Genomic DNA, 25488 nt, shown 5'->3' with positions numbered 1-25488 from the left:
AGGTCCCAGATGTCTCCCCAGCTGACCCTGTGAGAGGGACAGTGCTGTCGTCATTAGCCTTGGCACCTGGCAGCTCTTTAAATACTGGGGACTCCACTTCCTGAATTTTATTGAGGCTTTCATCAGAGACTCGTGATAAAGCACCTTCTTTTTGTAATTTACCTAAAGAAAATATAGTCATAATTGAGAACTTTGGAAGAGAACTCTTATTATTGACAAACAAATATAAAAAAATGAATGTTTATCTTTATACTTCGATAGTCATAACTGAGAACTTTGGAAGAGAACTCTTATTATTGACAAACAAATATAAAAAAATGAATGTTTATCTTTACACTTCGGTACTTACTTTGGAAATGAAACCAAAAATGTTATATGTAATAGAGAAAAATGGAGAGTTCAATCAATTATATGGGAAATTCAAGCCAGAAAATTCAGCTATTAAGGAAAAGATGGGGGCATAAGGCCTGAGTAATTTCATCCAAAATCAACAAAAAAGAGAGGGTTAGGTCTGATCCCCAGGGTTGCGTCCAGGACTAACATTCTATAATTCTACAACCATCTGGCCTTCTATTTTCTTACACTAACCTCAGAATCTAACCACTGAAATGTTGATCCTTTTTGTCTTCAAAGATATAGTCTGTTTGGTTTTTCTTCTGTTCAATAAATTATTGGTCTCAGATTTCTTCAGGTCACCAAATCTTATGAAACAAGTAAATCATTTTCCTCAAAAGGAACAGAGAAATCCTATTTAGTTTTAAAAATCTTTTACTTTCCAAAGAAACAAAGGATTTTTTAAAAGTGGTTTTTAAAGCTCGATAGCACTCGTTTTAATCATATCTTATATGTGGTGCTGCTGATTCAATGATCTTACTGCTTGCAAATTTTCCTGAGCAAATTTCTAAGCTCTTGCCTATAGAAGTGAAATTGAAATGCTCTTCTCAGTTCCTCTGCTGGATATACTCACACCTATTCTCCATCTCTATCACCTCTCTATCTCTGTATCTACCCTGTCGGATATATAGCTTATATTAAACTGTTATGTACTACAGGGAACAAGAAACGTACATAGATAGCTCTGACCTCAAGCTGCTTATACATTAGATGTGAGAAGATAATATTATAATAAAGATTATAATTACAGCAAAAATTGTTAACACACGAGACAGATATTATTTTCTGTATTTTACTAATGAGCAAATTGAGGCAAAGAGATTAAGTCATTTGCCCAAGGTCACACACGTAGTAAAATTCAGGCAGTTTAGCTCTATGGTCCATGCCCTTAACCACTACTCTGTACTTAAAATAATAGAACAGGAAATATAAATTGAAACATCAAAATATATGGCACTGACAAAAAAATCTCCTGAGAAGCCAAAATGTGAAGCAATGTCAGTTCCTGTTGTGACATTATAGCCTAAAGCTGGAAAGCAAAGATTTTTATGGTCCATCTGACATTAAGGTTCAGCTATTAGGAAAAGCCTTTAAAAATCAGAGCATTTCAGTATAGTTTATCACTCCCATGGGGTTAAATCAGACAAGCAGTATGCTTAAGGGGGGCTCATCGTAGTCTAGCACTTTGTATAAATGAAGGAGATATTTATTCTCTGCAAGAAGCAGCTTCACAAGAGGGACAAGCAGCTTGTTATCAATCTATCACTGATATGGCTTCACTATTTCAAGTTATATGTATTAATGTTTTTTTTTAATGTTAGTTTTTAAATTTACATACAGTGGATTGACTGTGTGCGTGTGTATAATCCTGACTCTAACCTGTCTAGATTCTTGTAACCCCACCATAATCAGGATAGAGAAAGGTTCCATCGCCTACGAAGTTTTCCCATGCGGTCTCTGCCTTGTCCTAACCCTTGACAACCACTGATCCGGTCTCTGTCCCTACAGTTTTGTCTTTTTCAGAATGGCATATAAATGAAACCATAGATGTAATTTTTTGAGACTGGCTTCTTTTACTTGGCATAATGCCTTTGAGATTCAATAGTTCATTCTTTTTTATTGCTGAGTAGTATCCAATATATGGATGTTCCATAGTTTGTTTACTCATTCTGTGGATAATCCTTTTTGTCTTCAAAGATACAGTCTGTTAGGTTGTTTCTTGTTTTAGGTAATCACAAATAAAACTATACTTTAAATATCCAGATTTTTGTATAAATTTAAATTTCATTTCTCTAGGGTAAATACCCAGGAGTTGGCAAGTGTGTATTTAATCTTATAAGAAACTGCCAAGCTGTTTTCCCGAGTGGCCGTACCATGTTGCAGTCCCACCAGCACTGTGAGAGTTCCAGCTGCTCCTCATCCTCATCAGGACTTACCACTGCCTGTATTTTCCAAGCTGTTCAAATAGATGTGTAATGATATCTCATTGTGATTTTAATTTGCATTTCCCTGATGGCTAGCGATGTTGAGTACCTTTTCATAGACTTATTCTGCCATTCATATATCTTTTTTGGCAAAGTGTCTGTTCAAATTTTTGCTCATTTTTTAAACTGGGTTGCTTTCTGAGGTTTCTTTATATATTCTGACTGTAAGTCTTTGGTCAGGGAATTTGCAAACATTTTCTCCCAGTTTGTAGCTTATCTTTTCATTTCCTTAACAGTGTTTCTTACAGAGCAATAGTTCTTGATTTTGATGAAGTGCAATTTACCAACTTCTTTTCTGAATCGTGGTTTTGGTGTCATATCTAAAAACTCTTAACCCAAGGCCACAAGTTTTTCCCTTATTTGTTTTCCCTAAAAGTCTTATTGTTTTCTATTTTATATTTAGATCTATGATGCATTTTAAGTTAATTTTTTCTACAAGGTGTAAGGCTTAGGTCAAGGTTCTTTTTTTTTGGCATATGGCTGTCCAATTGTTCTGATACCATTTGTTGTAAAGAGTATTCTTTCTCCATTGAACTGCCTTCGTACTTTGTTGAGAATCAATTTGCCATATTTATGTGGGTCTATTTCTGGACTCTATTCTGTTCTATTAATTTAGATGTCTATGTTCACTAATACCACTCTGTCTTATAACTTTAAGTCTTAAAAGTCAAGTAGTATGAAGCCTTCAACTTTATTCTTTTTAAAAATTGTTTTGGCTTTCCATATAAATTTTAAAAGCACCTTATCTAAATCTACAAAATATCCTGCTGGGATTTTTATTTAAGTTGTATTAAATCTTTAGATCAATTTGAGAAAAAAGGACATCTTTTCTATACTGAGTCTTCCAGTTTATGAACATGAGATGTCTCATTTTTTTCAGTCATCTCTGAAATATGGGTTTTTGAATTCAGATATAACTATATTGAAACAATTGTAAGGTACACTCTGAGGCCAAAAGTAAATACTTCTTTTCTTTTGAGAGCCCTGTAAAAACATGTGGCCCCACAGCTTGGAATTCAATTATTTTGCTAATAACAGGAAAATAGCTCTGGCAACTTTCTATGCCATATTACTCCTTCTTTAAAAATTGTGGGTTTTTTTTTTTTGAGGTATAATTTACATATAATAAAGTCATACATTTTAAGTGTGCAGGTGAATGACCTGTGACAACAAATGAGTACACCCTGTAACCATTCCCCCAGTTAAGACAGAGTACATTTCCATGTCCCTGAAAAGTTTCCTTGTGGTCCCTTTGCAGCCAGTCTTCTGCAACTGGCCCCAGCAACCAATGATTTCTACCACTATAGATTAATTTTCTCTGGAATCATATAGTATGTGCTCATTTGTGTCTGGCTTTCTTTGCTCAACATAAAGTCTGTGAAATTTGTTATGTTGTTTGTTACCGGTAGTTCATTCTCTGTATTGCTAAGTAGTGTTCTATTGCATGAATATACTACAATTTGGTTATCTATTCACCTGTTAATGGGCATTTGGGTTGTTTCCAGTTTTTGGCTATTAAACAATTTGTGCACAAGTCTTGCTATGACCTTGTCGTTGCTCTTGGAATTTCATTACAAGTGGAATTACTAGGTCGTACGGTAAATTTATGCTTAACTACTAATTTCCAAAGACGTTGGACCATTTTACATTTCACCATAAATAAATGTATAAGAATTCCAGTTATTCTGCTTCTTTACCAACACTTGATATTGCTAGTCTTTTTACTTTTAGCCATTCTTGATTCGTACAGGTGTGAAGTGGTATTTTATTGTGGTGTTAATTTGCTTTTCCCTAAAGACTAATATTTTTCAGCAGGCTGGTAGAACTTAACTGCATAGTTAACTTCCAGGTATCCATGGCAACTAGGCTCTTACTGCTCACCTGGGTCACAAGTTATCAACAAAAAGTTTGAGCCAGAAAGCAGTAAGGAATCAAGAGACAAGGGCTGGGCATGTATCTCAATGTATGTTCTAGAGTTATCCAGGCTTCCATTTCCCTCTGTTGGTAAGGAGAATAGTGGATCACATCTGAAGTCTCAGGAATTGGGAGCAGTTTTGTAAATCAGAAGAATAAAAAAAGCCCTTACCTGCTATTTTCCTCCGCATCCATGGACACACAAAGAGCCACACAAAAAAGGCAAACAGCAGCGCTACACCAAATGAGATGAGTGCTATCGCCCACATGGGAAGGACCAGACCAAGCACTGAGAAATGAAAATGACAGCAGTGGTGTCAGAGGATACTCTCTGAAAGGTCAAGCCTCTTATCAACATACTTTCCATTCCCAAATCTAAAACTAATCACCTGGATTTTGTATTTAATACAACTCTCAACCAAAAAAATGTGCTATGGGGAGAGGTAGAAGAGGATAAAGGGGGTCAGATAAAGGGGGTCAGATATATGGTGACGGAGGGAGGCTTGACTTTGGGTGGTGAACACACAATGCAAAATACAGATGATGTATAGTAGAACTGTACACTTGAAACTTATATAATCTTATTAACCGATGTCACCCCAATAAGTTTAATTTTTAAAAGTATGCTATACTTTTGGGATAGAAAGCTGTGTATTTTAGACACACCTCACCTTGTGAATATGTGGTTAAACTGGTATAATCAGTAACCTAATTATAACATTTTACCAATGTGGCACAAGCAGCATATTAAGTTGGCAATAAAACCATTTACATATTAACTTAATATCTAAATTTCCAAGTGGACGAATGTGGCTCAGAAAGGAGCCCGCCATCTTGTGTCCAACAGCCAGCCCCCTCTCACAGTTGTCAGAAGCTGAGGTCTGGAACGCTGCACAGCACCGCTGACTGCTGCCTTTTTTGGTTTCTCAATAGTCAGCCTCTCTGCTTTAAATGGACATGACACCCTGACCACATACGCGAAACTTTTTGAAAATCAGCTTAGAAATAAAAGTTTTTTATAAGGACACTGACGTACAAACAACTTTTTCCCAGTGTCTCCAGTGTCAACTCATGGAATTACAATATAGAAAAACCTTTCATTAAAAATCCAATAATGCCCACTAAGTTTCAATTATATTAGCCAAAAAAATGGGGAGAAGTGTACATGGTTTAGGAATATTGTATTTTCCTAGCACGGTAATGTCTCCCGAGCTCATCAGTCTGAATTTTGTATATATTCTGTCACTGGTGGCAACAGGCACATTTCATACGCATTCACAGGTGTACAACTTAAATATGCATGCTTGCATAGGAACACGAGATACACATACAAGAATACCTACTATAGCATTACTTGTAATAGTAAGAATTTGTAAGATAATTAATACATGCATCATTATGAAAATGTAAAATAATTATAGTCTGCAGTCATAAAAATAAGGTAGATCTACAGGTACTGGTAAGGAAAGAGGCCCACGAGCTAGTTAAGAAAGGCTGGCTGGATAACGGTATGAGCAACATGATCCAGCTAATGTTTTAAAAAGATAAGAACCTCACATTTACACTCCTACCGTATGCATGAATATTTAGAAAAATTCTAAAAAGATACAATGGTTACTCCTGTGGAGAGATGGGAAATTAGAGGGGGCTTTCATGTAACATATATATTTTTATACTGTTAACTTTTAAAATATATAATAAGCATCTTACTTTGCAAACTGTCAAGAGTTTTTAAAAAGTGTTAGAGGAGTGAACTATTTAAAATGCTGCCCTTTGATAAAATAAATCTTTAATGATGTAAGCTTAGTACGTCATTAACTATTTTATACATATAAACCAACTCAGTTTTTCAATTAAGATGTTATTAAACATTTTGGTAATTGTAAGAGGTAGAATAGGTAGTTAATACTATAAATGGAGAGTCAGAAGTAACATATATAAACATGAAAACCAAAAAAAACCAGAATTGCCCAACTTAATTATGACTCAGGGCTCACTGGTGGGGGTACGGACACTTAGGGACTAGACTGTTCCACTTCCAAACTTCTGGGTATATCAGAAAGCTGGGGACCCATGTGAGACTGCACCATGTGAGCTGACAGCAAGCTCCAGCCCCGGCTTTGACCTAGAATCTGAAGGTTGGAGCTGCTTATAAACCTCACTGGGGCTGACCTCACTGGGCCATCCATGCCTCCTGGCCGTGGCTTCCTGGCTTCTGCTTTCTGTCTTCATGTCACCGTCTTAATAGATATGATATAAAGAAATCACTCCAAAGCTGTTTCTTGCCAAAGTGGTGATTGTTAATTACCAACATCAAACTGACCAACTAACATCAATGCCAATCACTCTTACAGCTTAAAAATATTTGGTTTTTGAAGAGGTTTCCCATTTCCTTTGTGGTTCCTCGTAAAATTGTTAACTGAGCTACTTTTGGCTTCGTTGTGTTAACCTGATCTAAGAGAAGCAAGCCCTGGATAGTGTGGGGAGAGAGAAGCAATTTGTGAGTTGCACAAATGAGTGAACCCTTTTGCGCTCAGGCCTTCCCGCCCCCGCACCCGCCTCCATCCATGCTGAGCAGAACCCACAATGAAAGCAGAGAAGGGTTGCTCTATGGGCTCCTTCCAAGCCCATCTCCATACTCTGCTGGGGTCAAGTGGGATTCCATAGGGTATCAGAACCAACACCCAGAGAGAGAGAGAAAAAGAGTTCAGTTATAAGACTTTTGGTCCTTTGCTTAAGACAATAAGCTGCAACATCATCTGCTCCTTGAACCTTTACTATCAGAACTGCCACTGCCATTGGTCTGGCTTGGGATGTGGCCACAAAGCTCTGAAGTCACCCTTCTAGTCATAAGGAACTGGAAGGAAGAGCAGGAGTGAAACACATCACTGAGGGTGGAAGGGGGTGGGGCAGAGTAAAACATTAAGAAGGAAAAAGAGTGAAGGAATACAGGGAAATAGGGGAAAGTCACTGACAGTCAGTAAAACAGGAGAGAGGAACAGAATGGGGCAATATTTGGATCTTACCAAGTTATCCCAGGAAGTTAGTAATGTAATAGAGCATCAAAGAACAAGAGGATCTATTTCTAAAGGCTGCATATGAGAAATGCAAACTGATAGTCATGTTATAAATGATTCTAAATTGTATTAAATATATAAAACCGTTTCATGGATAAAAATAATTAAATACAAAAATTCAGCATAGAAAAACACTTGGATCAACATATATCCAAGGGAAAACTTTTTCTTCCGAAAATTTTCAGGTTGATTTATATATAAGAAAATTTTTGACAAAAATACTTTGTATTGAATTGTCTGCCTGTGAGGATCTCAAAATGTTTTCCAATAATTACACCTTAAGAGGACCATAAAGCATGGTGCGCCACTTCACTCTGGACAGGCAAAGTAGGACATGGCTTGAATTGCTCCAGTTCTCCCAGCCAAAAGCGGATGCCAGGAACCAGCGCTGGGCGCTCTCAATCCGTCCTCCGCTCCAGCCACTCAATAGCCTTTCATCTCTCGCTCCTTCTATTTTCTGAATAGCAACGATATGATGACTAGTGATTTAGCTCTAACCGCAAGCATCTTTACAATTCTATTCCAAATCCCCCACGGATCAGAAGATTCAAGTAACTCAGAAAAGAAATAAACAGAATTTTTTTGAAGCACTTATGATCTTCCAGAGTCATCACTTTGTTACACACCTCTTGATTTTCATATATAATGATCATTATTAGGATCTCTAAATTAAATACAACTTCTCCACAAGAACCGTGATCAGGTAACAGTGTTTGTGGCAAAAGGTCATGGAAAGAGATGATTGGAACAGTGGTTCTCCAGCTGTACCAAGTATCAGGATCACCCAGAGGGCTCCCTGGTAAACACAGATGCCCTCTGCAGTATTTCTGATTCAATGAGTCTATGGTTGGGCCTGAGAATCTGTATTTTGACAAATTACCATGAGAAGCTGATGCCGCTGGTCTAGAGACCACACTTTGACTTAGAAGTTATATATAACTACCAGAGGCTTAATTAGGTGATCTGTTCTGACTACTCAAAGAGGCACGCAATGTATTTCAGCATTCATTCTTTAAATGCTGAACAAAAACCAGGCCCCATGCAACTGAAGACTTTCTCATTAAAAATAAACTTCAGGCTTGTATCCAACCCAAGTGAGCACTATATTTCCTAAAGCTATTTTTACTTCTTGCAAATACTTTTTTAAGGGACAAAAGAATGCAAGGACAATTTTTTCAAGTGCTACCTCAGTCTTTGAAGTGTAAGAATGACTTTTATTTGAGAAAAGTCATGTCAAATGCAAAGTAAAACAAATCAAATGAAGCCAAAGATATAAACAACTTCAAAATAATCTAAAGTGGATGAACAGAGAAAATCAAAACAAAACATTATTAACTCAACATCCAGTGGATCCCCACTGAATTCAACTCTTCCCTGCATAAAAATGCTATTTATCAAAATCTGAAAGTTGAAACCAGGTAAGATTAATGCCATCATTCATTTCTGTTAGAGAATTTCATTCTTTCCTTCCATCTCTGAGACCCCTACGTGCTGAACAGAAATGTTCTAAGAAAGAAAGGGACATAGGAAGACTAAGTCCCAGACTGGCAGAATGGCAGACATATTCTTGAAAGGAGCAGATTGACCAAGCCATTGTTGAAGTGACTCTTCTTAGCTCAGCCTTATCACTGAATGACACCATGGCTATTTATGATACAGCTGGACAGGCAGAGAGGCCCCACAAGAGGAATTAGTATATAATTAAAATCTAGTTTGAAGGTCAAAAGTTAACCTTTAATGTTTAAATAAAAATAAGATTTGGATTCATCTACTGGAGATTCTAGAAACATGAACCAAAATATCAGCAAAGTCCTTTTCCGATTTAGTGGAGGAACAAAATGGTGGGTCCTTGAGAGTCATGACCTTTTCCTTCTTTCTCCTCTAGGCTAGCCCCCCAGAAAACTTCAAGTAAGAAATTTTCCACATCAATATGTGTGGAAAAAAATAGAAATATAGGACGACTCAAGATATGTTGGCAACTTAAGGCTGAAAAAATGAGGCTACTTATGATCAATGGTAATAAAATATTACCAACATGTGTTAAGAGTTATTATGTGCCAGGCTCTGTGCTAAGCACCCTGCCCACATTACCTCACAAAGTTCCTACTACTGTCCTTACTTTATGATGACAATAGAGGCTCCGGGAGGTAAGGAAATGCGATGCTCTTGACAGTATAGTCATCCAACTAAAGTACTTAACATTAACTCCAGCCCTGGGAATATTCTTTGTACTTTCAACTGAGTAATGATCTTCAAGATTCTTGTACAGATATTTTTATATTCCTAATTAATGAGGTAGCCATCCTCCTCATACTGCCGGTATATTAAATATACACAAAAAACATATAGCCAGGTTTCCAAATACATTGAAAGCCATTTTTAAAGAGAGTGATAAGGGAAAGAACACAGTAACTAATGACTTAAATTAACGGTGACATTAGGAACCAGGTACCATACACTAGGTGGTACCTGCCATGTTATATATCAGTGTAATGTCATAACCAAGAGCCTGAGGCAGACTAGACTGTCTCAAATTTTGGTTCTTCGCTTTACTAGTTATATGACCTCGGGTACTCAGTATTGCTGTCTCTCAGTTTCTCATCTGTAAAGTGGAGTTAGCAAAGTGATATTACCAATTTCCTAGAGGAGTTTGGAGGACTAAAAGAATTCATTTATGCAAAACTCAGCTCAGGAGAAGTTAGCATTTATATTATTTCTCACAACCTCTCCATAAGCATTTATGTAATCCTTAGTGTCTCATCCAGTATACAGATTAATTTTTTCTAGAATAAAATTTACTCTCCTAGTAAAATGATTCTTTTAGCAAATTTGCAGTAAAAATATAGCAAAGGATGAGGAAAAGAAAAAGAAGAGGTAGAAAAAACAGGCCAAGTATAATAAGTCAAATTTGAATGAAAAATCACGTTGACACAAACTAACATTCAAAAGAAGAATGAGGGAGCAAGACATAAAATAAAATAAAAAATAAATAAATCAATAAATCACCCTTATTCTTGCCAATTCCCATTTCCAGGACACTACACTACAAAAGCATCCCAGTTCAGTCTCATTCAATCACTAAGCCAGAGGTGTCTGGCTACTGACATCCGCTTAGCTTTTGGTTCAGTTAACTTGGGCTCCAAGAGCCTGAACAAAATTAAGAACAAGGACTCATGAGCAAGAAGACGATGGACAAAGAATTTCCTCAGCCACAGTTTACTCTTCACCTGGCACCCAGGCCTGCCCAGCACTGTGTGAAAGCTCTGGGAGAGCCACAGACTTGGTGGTAGGGTGAATGCTGTGGTAGACAACCTTTTTTTCCTTGCCTCATGAAAACGGTCTGTGACAAACATATTTCATAGTCCATGAGTTATAAAACCTGAAGGTCCATCAGGCCACTGCTGTCTGAGGCTACAGTTTCATTTTTCTCATCACCATGACCTTCAGCTTTGGGCTTTTTGTTAACATAAAGCGGCTGTGATGCTTCATAGCCCGGCTGTCACCCAAAGTCTGGAAGTCCTTCTCATGAGTAGTCAAACCTTTAAGATCAATATTTTGAATGATGCGGAGATTCCAAAGCAGAAGGTTATAGAATGTTAAGAATAATCCAGAAATAGTTTTTTATTTTTAGTACTGAAGTACACAAACATAATTATATATAGTTATTAAAATCTGAGAAAAAACTGCCTTAATAAAACCTAGTCTGAGAAATTCATAGGGTTTTCCTCCATTTTGGAAGAGGGCACTTTTCAACTGTAATATGACATGCCATTTAGAGAAATTTTATCTTTTGATCAGAGAGGGAGATTTTTGTCAGATATGGCCAATAACTGAATCTTAACCCATAAAGGACATTAACAAGAAGGAAAACAATACAAACTAACATGGCTGCTGACTCCATATAGCTCTGCAATAATGAGTGTATTCAGGATCTGGCTGTAGGAGGCATCTCTCACAAAGAAGGAATCCTCTCTACCAGAACATGTGCAGAAATACTGAATTAGAATGTTACCAGTTGATCATCATTGAAATGTGTGCATAGAAGAATACTGTACATAAGTTTTTCTTTACTCACTGAGAATTTTAAAAAAAACCCTAAACTTTTAACCCTGCCCCCTTCCCCACAAAACCTCAAACCCTTGTTAAAAAAAAAAAAAAAGAACACGAGCCATCAAAATAGGAAGAAAAAGAGTAATTCTGAAAAGAAAACCACCACTGGTTTCACTATCCAGAAAAAAAAAAAAAGCATAGTTTCTAGTCACTGGATCACTGGCCTGACAATATCCAGGGAGTTCTGTATTTGTGCTATCGACCACATCAGAGCGTCCCCTGGCGTGTCACCAGTTTGTGGACCATACTGCTCACACGCTCCACTCCCCTCCCCGGCTCAGTGAGGCATGAGGAGTTAGATCATCTTCTGAGACTCCGAGAGCACAAGGAAGCTGCTAAGGCAAAGCAGCTGGGTAAACACAGCGGAATGGGAACTTTAAGTTTTCTTTTTTTAAACTTGAAAGTCCGTTGCCTTTGTACTTCACATTGCTCCCAAGTATTTAAAGCAAACAACTGCATTTACCACTTTTTACTGCTTCATAATGACCACAGGTAATGCTTTTCACTGTCAGCCTACAATAGTGCCAGCACCAAATAAACCATACTGTTAGACTGCAACACACCCTGCCTGCTGGATGTAAGCTTCCAAGGAATGCTTACCTGGTGCTCCTGTGTACATGATGGAAAATACATTTATTGCTATTGTAGCAGCATAGAAGACTGGAAGTGCCCGGAGGCCATTGGGAACAGGGTCCTCCTGCATGATAATGACAGAAAGTGGAAGGTCAGGATTCAAGAAGCATCTGGAGCCAACACAGGCAACATGATATAAAACACTGTTGCAAGAAAGTCTTCCCAAACACCGGCATGGCCAAAACAGTTGGCCAAGTCATTGCCGTGTGACCTGCTTCACATCTACAGAAACAGCATCAGCTTGGGCTGTCTCTCCTACACAAATGCTATTTCAAAGAGTCCACTATTATGCCCAGCAGACGCATTAAAGCACTAGAATCACATGAGCTGACGTCAGATTTATAAACAGAGAATAACTATTAGGTTAGGTCAGTTCATGGGGACCAAAGTCCAGAGCTTGGCCTCTACTTCAAAACTTGGGGCACGCACTACTCTAGCTAAGTTCAGATCTGGCCCTAAAAATCTGCTTTCAACAAACATTTTGAGACTCAACCTTCAAAGAATGCCCTATGACAGTCAAATGACTTAAACAACACTGCATTACTACTCGATTTTATATCACTATTGCACAATAAATTTTAGCTCTATTAAAATTATATAAAGTAAATATATTACCATGTGCTGTGATTTTCACAATCTTCTCATAGGGCATAATATTTAAACTTCAACTATTAAAAGTTAAAAAGACTATGGATTCTTTATCTAATAAAACATTTATTTACAACTTCAGGGTTCTGGTACAACATTCCTTAAATCTAATACTTCAACAAGAAAGGTACTACATGTTTTAGGTTAAATAATATCTCAGAAAAATCAAAAATTTAGAGTTTTAAACAAATCTACAGAAGACTTTATTTATTTACTTACTTACTTACTTACTGACTGACTGACTTATTTTCTGCAAAGGACTCTGAAATAAAAATATGGACTGGGAACTCCTCAATGCAGCACTGACACATAGTTGTTGCTTAAATAATTCAAAAAAGGACTAATTTCTAATAACCATGTAAGACATTTGGACATTTATATGAATCTGCTACCTTCCCATGATAAAATGAAAATTAGGTATAAACACTGATGTGAGCTACAGGAGTAAGGATAAATTGAGACTATGTCAAAGATTTCTACTGTCAAATGCAAAAGTGTATGGAAATTAAGCATGTTTGTATAACAGTACAACTTATCCTAGAATGACTCAAGTAGCCATCAGCACTTGTCAAAAGGCTTAAGTTGAACTGGTAGTGAGGTGTAAGGAACAGAAGACCAGTGGTAGGAAGTGATTCAACTGCATGAGAGTCATAGCCAAATCCGGCAGGGGAGGTGAAGAGCAGCAAATATGAAGAACTAACGGGCGGAAGCTGGGATGAGGCACAGCAGTCTCCTAATTTATCATGTACCTTGAGAAAAGAACCCTGGCTAAACAGAAAACAAAATGTTAGGATGTTCAAATGCATACTGCCTCTGGTTTTCAAAATGTTTTCTCAGGGATCATAGTTGCTAAAGACTCCCAACCAATAACTTCTGAAAGTGTATAAGTCCTGAGTTTATGTTTTTAATTAAATCACCTTGTATTTTTCTCAAAGAATCTATTCTTAAAACTCAAATGACAACTGTCTCATTGAGATCTATCTTCTTTCCTCCCTCCTGCCTCTCTTCTCCTCTCCCCACCTCTCCCCTCCTCTCCTGCCTTTCTTCCTTCTGTCTATGGTCATTCTGCCACCTACCCAAGCATCCATCATTCCCTCTTAACAAACATTTAACCTGTGTCTCTGAAGTGATAAGCATAGTGCTGGGCCCCGGAACAGACCAGTGAACAAGACAGTCACGGTTTCTACTTTCACAGACCTTATAGTAAAATAGCAAACAAGCCACTAAGCCAGAAACAAAACAATGTACAACGAAAGAGAGTAGAACAATGAGAAGATACAGAATGCTGTGGGTATAAAAGAAAGGAAGCAACCAGAACTTGGGGTGGGAGAGGAAAGGCTTCCTAGGAAGTAATAACTGGAAGCTGAGTAGGAGCAAGAGTCTGCCAGGCAAGGACGAGTTCCAGATAGAGGAAATAAAAAGGGTGAAGGCTAGCAGGCAAGTGGGGGTGGCACCTTCCAAGATATAAACAAATACTAGTATGGCAGGAGCCCAGGATGAGTCCTTCAATGACAGGAAAACACAGCTGCATCTTTAAGTAAGGATACAGCTGAAGGAAGGTACGTTCCTGGTGTGCTAAAACACAATGATCCAAGCCTGCTTTATGGCTTATAAAGTACTGCAACAACCCCATGACAGTCAGATAAAAAACATACAATCAAGTTTTTTTCCTAGAATACTGATCTCAGTAAGTTTTCATTTTAACCTCATTTTATTTTTGATAAGCCATACCCCCCAATAGGTATATTTCCTTCATTTTATCTTTTTAGGGATAAGGAAAAGTCAGCGTCTCAGATTTGATTTCTTCATTAAAAAATAGAAAACATATTTAGATAAAGAAATTCTCCGGCTGTTTTTAGTGACAGTCAATTTCAAAATCTTAATACTAACTCACTCTATTCTGTTTAACATTTAGGAAATAATTACCTTTCCTTTTTGAGGTCACAGCACAACATCTGAGAGTGTCGACTAAAGAACTCAATCACAGGGCAAGAAACAGTACGTACAATGCTGGGTTCTGGGGACTCCTGGGTACTCTACCTGGAACCTTTCCTCCTACTTAGTAATGAAGTCTGATTCTAACTCCAGAGTGCTGTGCCTTTAAAGTGTAAAAATACCGTTATTCCTCTGACCCCTCTCACAATTTACTTCTATTGAGCAGGACAAAAATTAGTTCTAAAACTTAATAATAAAAAATAGCCTCACTTACCTTTTGTAAGATGAAAATTCTGATCAGCACAAACAGCACGCCAGACATGAAACCAGACAATAGTGGAGATATAAACCAAGAAGCAACTGAATAATTAAAAAAAAGTCTAAATGAATGTTAAAGTTCTATACAGTTCAAGTCATTTATATAATACAATGAAAACCAACATACAGTACATACATTATTAAATAATCCCGGAATTATTCACTTTAACTCAGAATCTCACAAACCCTACTGCCCTGGCAGAGCTGACCTTCACACATGTACAGCTCTACACACACACGCGCACGCGTGCACGCACGCACACACACACATGGTCCTGGAGAACACTTGCAGCACACAGTCAAGTAGGGTATCCCTGAGCTCTGGCCTCAGAAGACAGATTTGATTTCCACTGAGCCCCTTTCGCCTGTCCTTCTTATTAATCTATATGGGGACCTGGTCCTTGTTCCAACAGTAAGGGTGATTTAAAAGATGGGCCACCTTCCATTTCATTTTCTAAGCCTAGGCTGGTACTGTCATCCTGACACTTTTAGCCTCTAACCTAGTAGGTCCCAACTCTGGCTGCACTCTGGAAATATATCTGGGAAATTTTCGAAAACTACTTACACGCTGGCTCCGCCCCAGAATTCTGATTTAAAAGGTTTAGAATGAGGTCTGGGCATTGATATTTTAAAATTGCTCCGCCAGGTAATTCTAAAGTACAGCCGGAGTTGAGAATGACTATTCTAGAAGCCTGAGACTTAAGGCGATTTTCCTGGCCATCTGTGTGTCCCTGTTTGGCAGGTCAGGGATCCATTTGACCTAGAGGCTCCTGAGGCCACTGTGATTTTTAAAAGAAGAGCTACCCAGAGGAGGGAGATGGGGCAGAGAGCATTTTTTACAACAGGCGACTTGGTATTCATCGGGCTGAATGGATTTCCCAGGTACTAAAAGCCAGAGCCAGGAAGCAGGTTGTCAGACTCTTAGTCCCCGCTGAGCAGCCTACAATCCTGAAGGAACAGTAGAGGCCTCCTCTGTGGGGAGCAGACTGGGTGATCTCTTAAATGCAGTGGGGTAAGTAACACTGGGCTCATTTACAGGCTTCCCCATGACCATGAACTCTGACTCCTGGACATTACAGGTATTTTCCTCATGAGGGCCTAGTTTTTCTCTGACTACAAACTGATTTCGATTAGATAAATTTCTTTCTGCCTGGGAACAACAGATAAATACTGATTTTCAAAGCTGGATGACAGTGTAACAGTTGTAAAGAGTGGAGGTAGAAAAAAAATTCTCTAACACATAACAGTTCACAATCTCTGTTAACAGAAATTTTAAGCGAAAATGTATTACCCATATAGATCTTCTACATCTTAACGTTTGAAGGAAAAGATATATTATAATGGTAACTTTTAATAAAACTTACTCTAGAGAATGTAAACTTTCCTTCTTATAGGTAAAAGAAAATGGCAATTACCAATCTTGACAAGTTCCATCCACTGCACACCCTTTGTACCAATCGCAACAAGTGAAAATCCTATAGTAGAACCAACAATGCAGTGCGTTCCTGAGATGGGAAGTCTCAGGAAGGATGCAATCAGTTGCCAAACAGCTGAACCTATAGGTTGAAAGATTAAAAAAAAAAAAAAAAAAAAGTTAGATAAAGAGTACAGCGGCTTAAACAGCCACGAAAGGAAGAAATCCAAATTATTGTTCTCTATAACAACACTCCCTGGGGTTAATTTTCTGTGGGTTTTCTTTATAAAGTGCTAATGTCCTGACGAAAATCATTCAGTTAACTTTAGTCTTCAACAGTGAAGGGATAATGAAGATTTATTTAAAGAAAAGTATTTAAAGAAAAGTCTCTTGATGCCAATTATTAACTGCTTTTGTCCCATTTAGGTAAAGGAGCTGATGATGAACTTGTTCTGATGTGAAGAGTGGCCAAGACCAAGGGAGAGATGAGGACACAAATGACGCACAGAAACAAAAAAGGCTGCATACCGGAAAAGACTTCGTTGTACTTATGCCTTATAGTCACACAGTGAGGAGGGCTAGCTTTCTGCTATGTCATATTAGGCCGTACAAGGGAGAGTGTGATATCATGGTGCTTTTTTATTTTGGCCTCTCATGTGAGAAGAAACAAAGATATTCAACCCCAAGCTGGCCATCTGCTCTCAGCCCCCACTTAGAATGGTGGACTTTTTTGTCTGCTCCCTCAAGGCTTCTAGTTCGTAGGAATTAAGAGGATCCCTCAGTATTGGCTTTGTGTCCTTTTGCCTTGATTTCACCACTCTTTTCCAGGCTTATTGTTTTTCTAGGCTATAGTTCACTTTAGATATTTTCATAAGCAGATCAAATTTTGCAGTGAGTATTAAAAGCATCGACTGGGAGAGATCACTTTCAGACACAGTTGTTGAAAAGTTCATATAGAGTTGGAAGGGAACAAAGGGTTTGGCTGATAAGCAGGGCCTGTTATTAATCCCAAATGTTAATTCTGGAAATCTAGTTGCCTGGCAGCAGCAGCACTTTTAAGTAGACCCTTGGCATTTTCTTCAAAAATATCTGAGTTACAAAGGATCAGTAAAGGCTATCCAGGTCGCAGTTTGTGAAGCAACGCTGACAGCTGTTCCATGAGCCCTGGGCATGCTGACCTTTGAGCTGCAGTGGGCTATGACCCTGTGTCTATCCCTGAAGCGTGTGCTGGATGGAGAAGAGGCCAGCCCTGTGCTGCCAAACTGGTGACAGACTCCGTAGAGCACCCAGACTTCCCAGTGGACAACTCCTTAAGCCTTCGCTTCTAATCCCTGGGCTCCTCAGGGACTACATACTTGTTTTAAAAATAAAGCCAGAGTTTGGCACATGTGTCATGGCACAGAACCATAACTTAAAAAACAAACTTCATGATTTATATTCTTTCAAAAATTAATCTAGTGACGTTAAGAGAATGGTATAAACTCACCTAGGTGAATTCAGACCATGAGATTTTCTTTCTTGAGAGCTGCTATTCTTTCTCTGACTGACTTTATAACTGTGTCTGGGAGCTGAAAGGCTTGTCAGAAAAGGTAGGGAGGATGGGGGCTGCCTGAGAGAGGGAAAAAGGAAACTGGGAGGAGTGAAGGACATGCTGAGGAGTGGGGAAAGGGGACAGGTATTTGCAGGGGACCTAGCAAAGTCCGAGTGGGTGAGAGGCTGCCTTAATCTCAGGAATTTCTAAAGGCAAATGGGATTAAATCAATGTTAAGAAAAACAGTGGGAAAAAGAGATAGTTTAACCTAAGATAATGATAACTTACAAAGAGGAACGGGATTAAGTACAGGATAAGGGTATAAGACAAAACAGAAGATGGGCATCTTCTGAGGCAACTGGTTCCTGGGACGATGAGAGAATGGCAAAGCAAAGGTTCAGGGTTACAGGAAGCAGACAGGCAGGTATGAGCGAGTACGGGGCAGGGCGAAGGAGTTATGGGTAAAGAGGGAGCTTTAAGGGGACTGTGCGCTTCTTAGCATGGTTCAAGGAGATGGCTTCTTCACGCTATTTTGGGTATTTCCACAAGAAATCGGTAAGTTTTGAATTCTCGGTAGATTTTTGGGACCATTGGTGGTTTCATACTCAATTGACTATTTAGGGCTGAGCTACAGTCCCAAAAGGTAACCTGTTTAAGAAGTTTAGCTGGCACGAAAATTTCTTTTATCCAAGCAATTTAACGCTACCAGAACTCTATCAGAGAGAACAGAGATCCATGGGCTTGGGGAGAAGTTTCTAAAGAAAAGAAAAGAAAAAAACAGAATATGATAAAAGGATGCGGGGAGAGACAAAGAAAAGAAATGGATGTAGAATTTAGAAGAGGAAGATTGGGAGAATTCAGGCATCTGAACAGAATCAGCTTTGGTTTTGGCCAATAATAATTATACTACCAACTTAAATTTACATAGTTCCCACTTGCAAGGAATCTAGTTTCGAAAATCTAGGTAACCCATACAAATTCCCAACAAAACAGGCTTTGAGGTTCATCTAACCGCACACAGACACGAGAAGAAAAAGAAGAAAGAAACCAAAGCAAACAAAATCAAGTTATTCAAGCAAAACCCCAAATTGCTTCGGTTAACCTAAATTCTAGTTGAGGTAAGTATTCTTCATTCTTTCAGTAAAGAGCCAAAGGCCAGGGTTGGGAAAACTGAAAAACTGGACAAGTTACACTGTCCACACAGAAAGTGAGCAGTGACACGAAGCTCAGCTCACAAGGCTTTCTGTTAAACTGAGGGCCTCAGTGTGGCCTCAGTAACGAATCTCTTTAATAAGCACCACCACTCCTCAGAAGTTCATCCAATAAAAAGAGAAACCTCTGTTAAGATTTAATTTTATCAGTGTTGCTCTTTATTTCGCCCTACTTCCCTCATCATCTTGCCCTCATCATCCTAACTGGAAAAATCATAATTTCGGCTTGATATGATTATGTCTTAGATATCTATCATAAGGCTATACAAACGTGAATTTTTCAAGTAACTGTTGTATTTCTAAAGGAAATTTCAATTATATCTAACGATGATGGAAAATATATGCTCAGTGAAAAAAGTAAAATTCGGTAATTACCACAGCTGTTGGAATTAAAGCAATCACGAACTTTACATTTTTAAAACACAAAACACTGAGACGTCTGAACTCTTTAGCATATATCACCAGCCTATTATGCTTAGTAGTAGTTAATACTTTAGCACATATGTCTGCTTCGGATGAGATGCCTCAACACTTTCTCAATCTAACTTGCTGTAATAAAAAGAGGATGGGCCATCTTAAAATTGGCAAATAATGTACACATTCCAGTTAAGAAATGCCAGTGACAGTAAACAACTAGGGGCCTGTGGGATGCAGCTGTGTGCCTGGGACACCAGCATCTTACCTCCTACTGCAGGACTCTCCCCACAAAAGGATATGTCCTGTTGAAAGCAGAAGGTGGCAGAATTCTCTCTAACCCTCTTCTCCCTAACCAAAGTACCCGTATAGATCAGCTGTCTGCTGTGACGTCATCTCTACCTAGAGGCAAGCAGAGAAAGAGTCCTGTCAGCTGCACTTCAGGGATTCCTGCCTGACTTTCAGCGGCACCAAGGGCAGTGCTGCAAGTCTGTGGTCGTCTTGAGCAATGGGGAAAGCACACTGTTTGACCAGTCAACCTGTGTGTTAATAGACTTCACAGCCTTCGACACTTCTCTTTCATCTAGACAACTTGAAACTACCAATAACGGTAGTCTCACCACTATAAAAAGGTGACATAAAAATGATCTTTTGGCCCGAAAACAAAAACTCTCAGAGGTGAAATGAGAAAATCAAAACAGAAGCCAACAAAAGAACTACAAATAATGTAGAAGACCACAATTTCTTGAAACATAAACAAGATTCATTTGGTAACTGCTCTAAAACTTAAATTGAGAATACAAAAAGTGAAATTAGTAAGTATTGTTTTTTGGCTTCCAAGCCTCCAAAACACTGTATTCTAATTGATGAAAAACCTATGACAAAATAGAAACAAACCTTAAAGGAACTCTCATAAGTAAACCTTTCCAACATACTCACTTGGACATGTTATTTCTTTAATAACTTTCGGACAACTTTAAAATGACAAAGAGCTATTTTACAAATACTTCTGTACTTCATAAAGAGTACTCACTTAGCCAAATCTATTTTAACAACGAAGTCTGCTAAAGTCTCAAGAAAATACGTATTTGCTTGATATTTGAACACTAAAAAAATCATACTCAAATTAAAATGCAGAAAGCAAAAATAAGATATAGTAAATATGAAACATCCAACCAGTTTTTCAAGATTAAAGCGCAAATCACATTTATGATATGACAGGAGCACTATAGGGAAGAAAGGTCAGTAAACACATTTCCGACCAGCACAAAGAAGAATACTACTTACCAACCATGGCACTAACTTCCCCAGCCATTAGCGTTTCTACTGTCTCGTTGTATAGGTTCACATCAATGATACCTTTCCGAATGGTCTCTCCTACTTTGGCTCCCAGTAACACTGAGCCTGTGGTTTCAAATATTGAAGCCAAAATGCACGCCTGCCTCAAGGTTACCACGCCAGAGCCCACAGCCGTTCCAAATGAATTGGCGACATCATTTGCACCAACAGAAAATGCCAAGATAAAAGCTATGATAAAACCCAAAATGACCATCCACAAATACTCATCCATGGCCATTTTGGAAAGTGGGCTCTGGGTACTTCTCTTTTGCAGAAATATTTTAAATAAACAAAGCTTGAGGTTATAAACGTCGTAAGGCTCAGAGTTCTTGTAAACAGTGAGTTTGCTCTGGAAAGCGCTGGACAATGTTAGAGCCTGAACAAACTGCTAACTGCTGGTTTTCAAACTACTGTCAGTACAGTTCATTTGGTTGTGTTCAGTCAGCGGTAAAACACATTCCATATTTTTCCTTCCAATCTGGGAAAGCTGTGATGTCTCCTCCTGTAACAGAAAGAAAACAAAAGAAATCAATTACCCTAAGCAACCTGTAACAGTTTGTTCTTTCAGAAATAAATGTTGTAAGCCTACTAATGGGATCTAACTTTGGCATGTGACAGATCTAACCATAAAGCAACTCAAGGAAGATTATAATTAGGTTAGCTAACCTCCCCCCAAAAAAGGCTGGTTTCTAGAATGTCAGAGGTTGAAGCATGCTTCATAATTAAAAAACTGATAGTAAGCCTTAATAGGATACATTTTTATGCAATTTGGAAAACATTTGTTCATTATTTTCAGAAAGAAAAAATTGCCTCAAATGAACAAAGGATAAATGAGAAATTCAGAATTATAGAGTTTCTCAAATATGCGGAATGTGCCAAATTTCTTGGAACAGTGATTACCAGATCTGATTCTGTGACATAAGGTGTGGCTAATGATCTACCTGCACATTTACACATAAGGCATGAGCACTTTACATTATGGCTACATCACGTGTATTTGAAAGGAAGTTTACGGGTTCTGGTACAGTGACCCATCCAAAGGGTGACAAAGGCGAGAAATGATGGGCCTCACAAAAGGAACAGAGAAAGCTAGAGAACGAAGCCATCCTGTTAAAGCGCGCGAGTCAGATCGTGTCACTGGTCTATTACTTCCCGTCTCACTCAGAGGAAAAGCCAGAGGCCTTATCATGGCCTGTAAGACCCTCCAAGACCTTCTCAGGGCTCTGCGCAGCTCACCAACCCCAGTTCCTGTTCACCCCCTTCCCTCACTGGCTCCTTGCTTTTCCTTACAAACACCACTCGCCTCAGGGCCTTTGTACCTGCTGGTCCTCTGCCAGGAAAAAACTCCGACAGCTGCACCGCTCACTCCTCACTCTATTTAGGTGTCTGCTCAAATGTCACCATTAGAGAGCCCATTCCTGACCTCGTGAAAGGGCAACCCCTCCCTTATGCCATTATCCATCTCTCCCACCTTACTTTAAAAATTTTCTGCTTATCACTTCATTCATTCACTCACTTATTCATTCATTCTTGTCTGTCTTCTCTTACTAGGATGTAGTAAATAGAATAGTGCCTGGCATGTGGTAAGCCCTAATAAATTTGTTGAATAAATGAAGAAAGAAGCTATTAAACAAATGGAGAAAAATCTTGCATATTCCTGATTCTGGAATAACGAGGAGATATCACAAAATAAATATATCTGTTAAGTAAAAATGTCACTAAAAGCTTCGGAGCTATGGTATTCTATTATTATACAGTATCAAATCCATATATTTTCTCTGAATGATATTTAGGCACACAGAAAGGTGCCTAGCACAGCGTGGTTCTTAATAAATGCTTACTGAACTGAATAAACTAGGCTTGTATACAGTATAACAATTAATCGACATCAAGTTACTTATAGAAATAAAAGCAGGATACAAAATTTTATATAAATTGTGATTATGGCAATGTTAAAAATGCATGTAAAAAGACCAAAAGGCAATATACTAAATTTGTAACAGTGGTTGAATCTGAGTGGTAGTGTTATAATTTTTTTCTTTTTTCCAAAAACTGTATACTGTGGTTATATGCTCTTCAAATTAAAATAATATATAATAAATAAAATAAACATATATTGAACACCATCTATGTATGTACACTGATAGATCTGATCATATCCCGAGATTTGTAGCCAATGCAATTCCAGAGTCAGATCCCAAGTGAGACAAATGAAAAGACCTAACTCTAGAGGCAAAAGACAATATTCCACTAAACGAGTATTTTATTAATATAATAGGCAAATCAAATCTATAAATGAAAATACAAAATAAAAGATATTTTGGACCAACAGTATTTATCTTAAAAAGTAAAGAATTCTCGAGCCAATCTTATTTGTCAGGTTAGACTGCCAAAGGGCAAAGGAACCACATTCAACAAATATTTATTGAGAACCTTCTTCGTGACAGTCGCTAGGAATATGATGATGAGTAAAAATGGATGTGGTCCTGGCACATATGCAGCTTATGTGAGACAGTAATCGAACAAAACCTGTGATAAATGCTACAAAGGAAGGAGGCACGCATCACACAGCGTCATGAGAGCACAGATGGGGCGGGGGGGGCGGGGGTCCAGAAAGGCTTGCCTGAAATCTAAGGATGGTGGGAGTTAACTCTGGGACTAGAGGCATTCCAGGCATTTCCCAGGAGGGAAGGAGCAGAATGAGGAGAGGAGACTGGAGAAAACCACAATGAAAGTTGAGGTGGGCACACTAAAGACCCCATGTAAACAATGGGGTGACAATGAAGAGTTTTACTCAGAGAGGTGCTGTCATGATCAGACTTTCATTTTTAAAAGATCGTTCTGGCTGCAACATGGAAAACGGACTGGCGAGAAGGCAAGAGTGAATGTGGAGAGACTAATTATGCGGCTACTGCCTCGTTGGGGCACAAGAGGAAGTCCTCTGGACCCAGGGTGGTGGTGATGAGGAAGCGAAGAGAAATTACTTAAGGAAGTATTTCAGTGACTAAGTCAACAGAACTTGGTGATGGTCTGTATATGGGTGTTGAAAGGGGATAGATGGTTATTGCCTTGTGGAACTGGACTGAGTGGTTTTGTTTTGGGTTTTTTTCTCTTTTTTGCATTGTTTTTAGGTGTCAAGATGGCGTTTGACCACAGATTCACTTTGGGCATGTTGAACGCAGAGGCAAATCACAGGAGCACAGAAGAGAAGTGTGGCTGCTCGAGGCACCAGAGCAGGTATGCCTTCAGCCCAGTTTTGCTTGGGGAGGGTTTTTACTGTCTTTATGATTCCTGAGGCACCATGTCAGACCAGGGATTGCATTTCCTAGTTAGATAATCTTAGATAACTTATTTCCATAGTTGTGTCTGTGTTCTTTAATTTGTTTTTTCTCCTGCACTTCATACCCTCAGTAACCAGCTCAAGTCCAATAAGCATCTGGCTGAGGAGAAAGGCTTGTCACATTTTTAAGAACTAAATTATTCTATCTTGCATCATATATACAAGGCCTGTTTTGTATTGCAAGTACCCGCACCTTGATTTTCTCTCCTTTCCACTGATTTTTTATCAAACACAAGGAAAATAAAACAAAGCGCTACAATAACTACAAAGCTGCTGCACAGAAAAAGATGACAGTGCTGCTGACACTGACCATTGGCAGGCCAGAGGACACCACACAGGAGACCAGAATGGCAATTTGTCACGAGTATAGAAAGCCCACATTCATAGTGGCTGAGGTCTGACCAGGTGTGACACCAGAGAGTACTGGTTGTTTGAAAGTAGGATTTTAAAGGTGGGCAATCCAATCAGTGAAAAAAAAAATGGCTTATTCAATAAATAATGTTAGGTCAACTTGCTAACTGCTAACTATCTGAAAAAAAAGAAAAAAGTTAGATCTCTATCTCACGCCAAAATAAATGAGATTTGGATGTAAAAATTGAAACCTAAAGAGAATAAGAAAAAAATGTACAAAAATTAAATATTTAATTTAAGTAAATTAAACATTTACTTAATATTGGGATGGGGAAGCCTAGACGTGACATCCAGGCAGTTACATGACATCAAGTAGCTGGGAGACAGACAGGTCTGCAGTGTGAATCACACGCAATTGCCTCTTCTCTGCCTCAGCAATGATTCTCAACAGGGGTGCAATGCTCTTTAGAATTTCCAGCTACTGCCGTGGTTCTTTCTAATTCTAAAGGGCTTTTCTGCAAGAGGTCAGAACATGAAGGAGGGTTAGAACAAGCCTCCTAACTCTACTTCCCCTCATATGAAAGCCCCTATGTGGCTGGGATTCACAGGACTCGGGCTTACAAGTTATTCTTCAATTTTCAAATGTTGCCGAGCTCTTGCCTCGGCAGAACGGAGACCGCAGAATGTTTTGAATGAGTGCAGGAGGTACTGAGGGGTTTCATAAGTTCTGTCTCCCAAACCTGTAATGTTCCAAGATCTTCACTTTCTTTTCTCACTACCCTAATGCCTACTGAACAAGGTTCTCAACTTTCCTCTGTCTACTGTCACTTCCGTTCCTTGATCGTTGAACCAGCTCTACTTCTTTCACCAGCCCAA

The 25488-nt window shown here is 38.6% G+C and overlaps 1 protein-coding gene across 1 annotated transcript in view; it reads right to left on the bottom strand.

The window, feature by feature from the left end:
• Positions 1 to 25488, bottom strand: part of SLC20A2 (solute carrier family 20 member 2) — a 79849-nt gene that overhangs the window by 15192 nt on the left and 39169 nt on the right. Inside the window, 6 exon segments of the mRNA XM_025049983.1 lie at positions 2 to 162; positions 4465 to 4581; positions 12080 to 12176; positions 14970 to 15055; positions 16429 to 16569; positions 20871 to 21423. Coding sequence (XP_024905751.1) covers positions 2 to 162; positions 4465 to 4581; positions 12080 to 12176; positions 14970 to 15055; positions 16429 to 16569; positions 20871 to 21159 — 891 coding nt within the window. The 5' untranslated portion in view covers positions 21160 to 21423.

Source organism: Pteropus alecto, unplaced genomic scaffold (assembly GCF_000325575.1).
Source record: "Pteropus alecto unplaced genomic scaffold, ASM32557v1 scaffold24, whole genome shotgun sequence".
NCBI lineage: Eukaryota > Metazoa > Chordata > Mammalia > Chiroptera > Pteropodidae > Pteropus > Pteropus alecto.
Note: the sequence above shows the minus strand (reverse complement) of the source record. Positions and strands in the feature narration are given on the sequence as shown.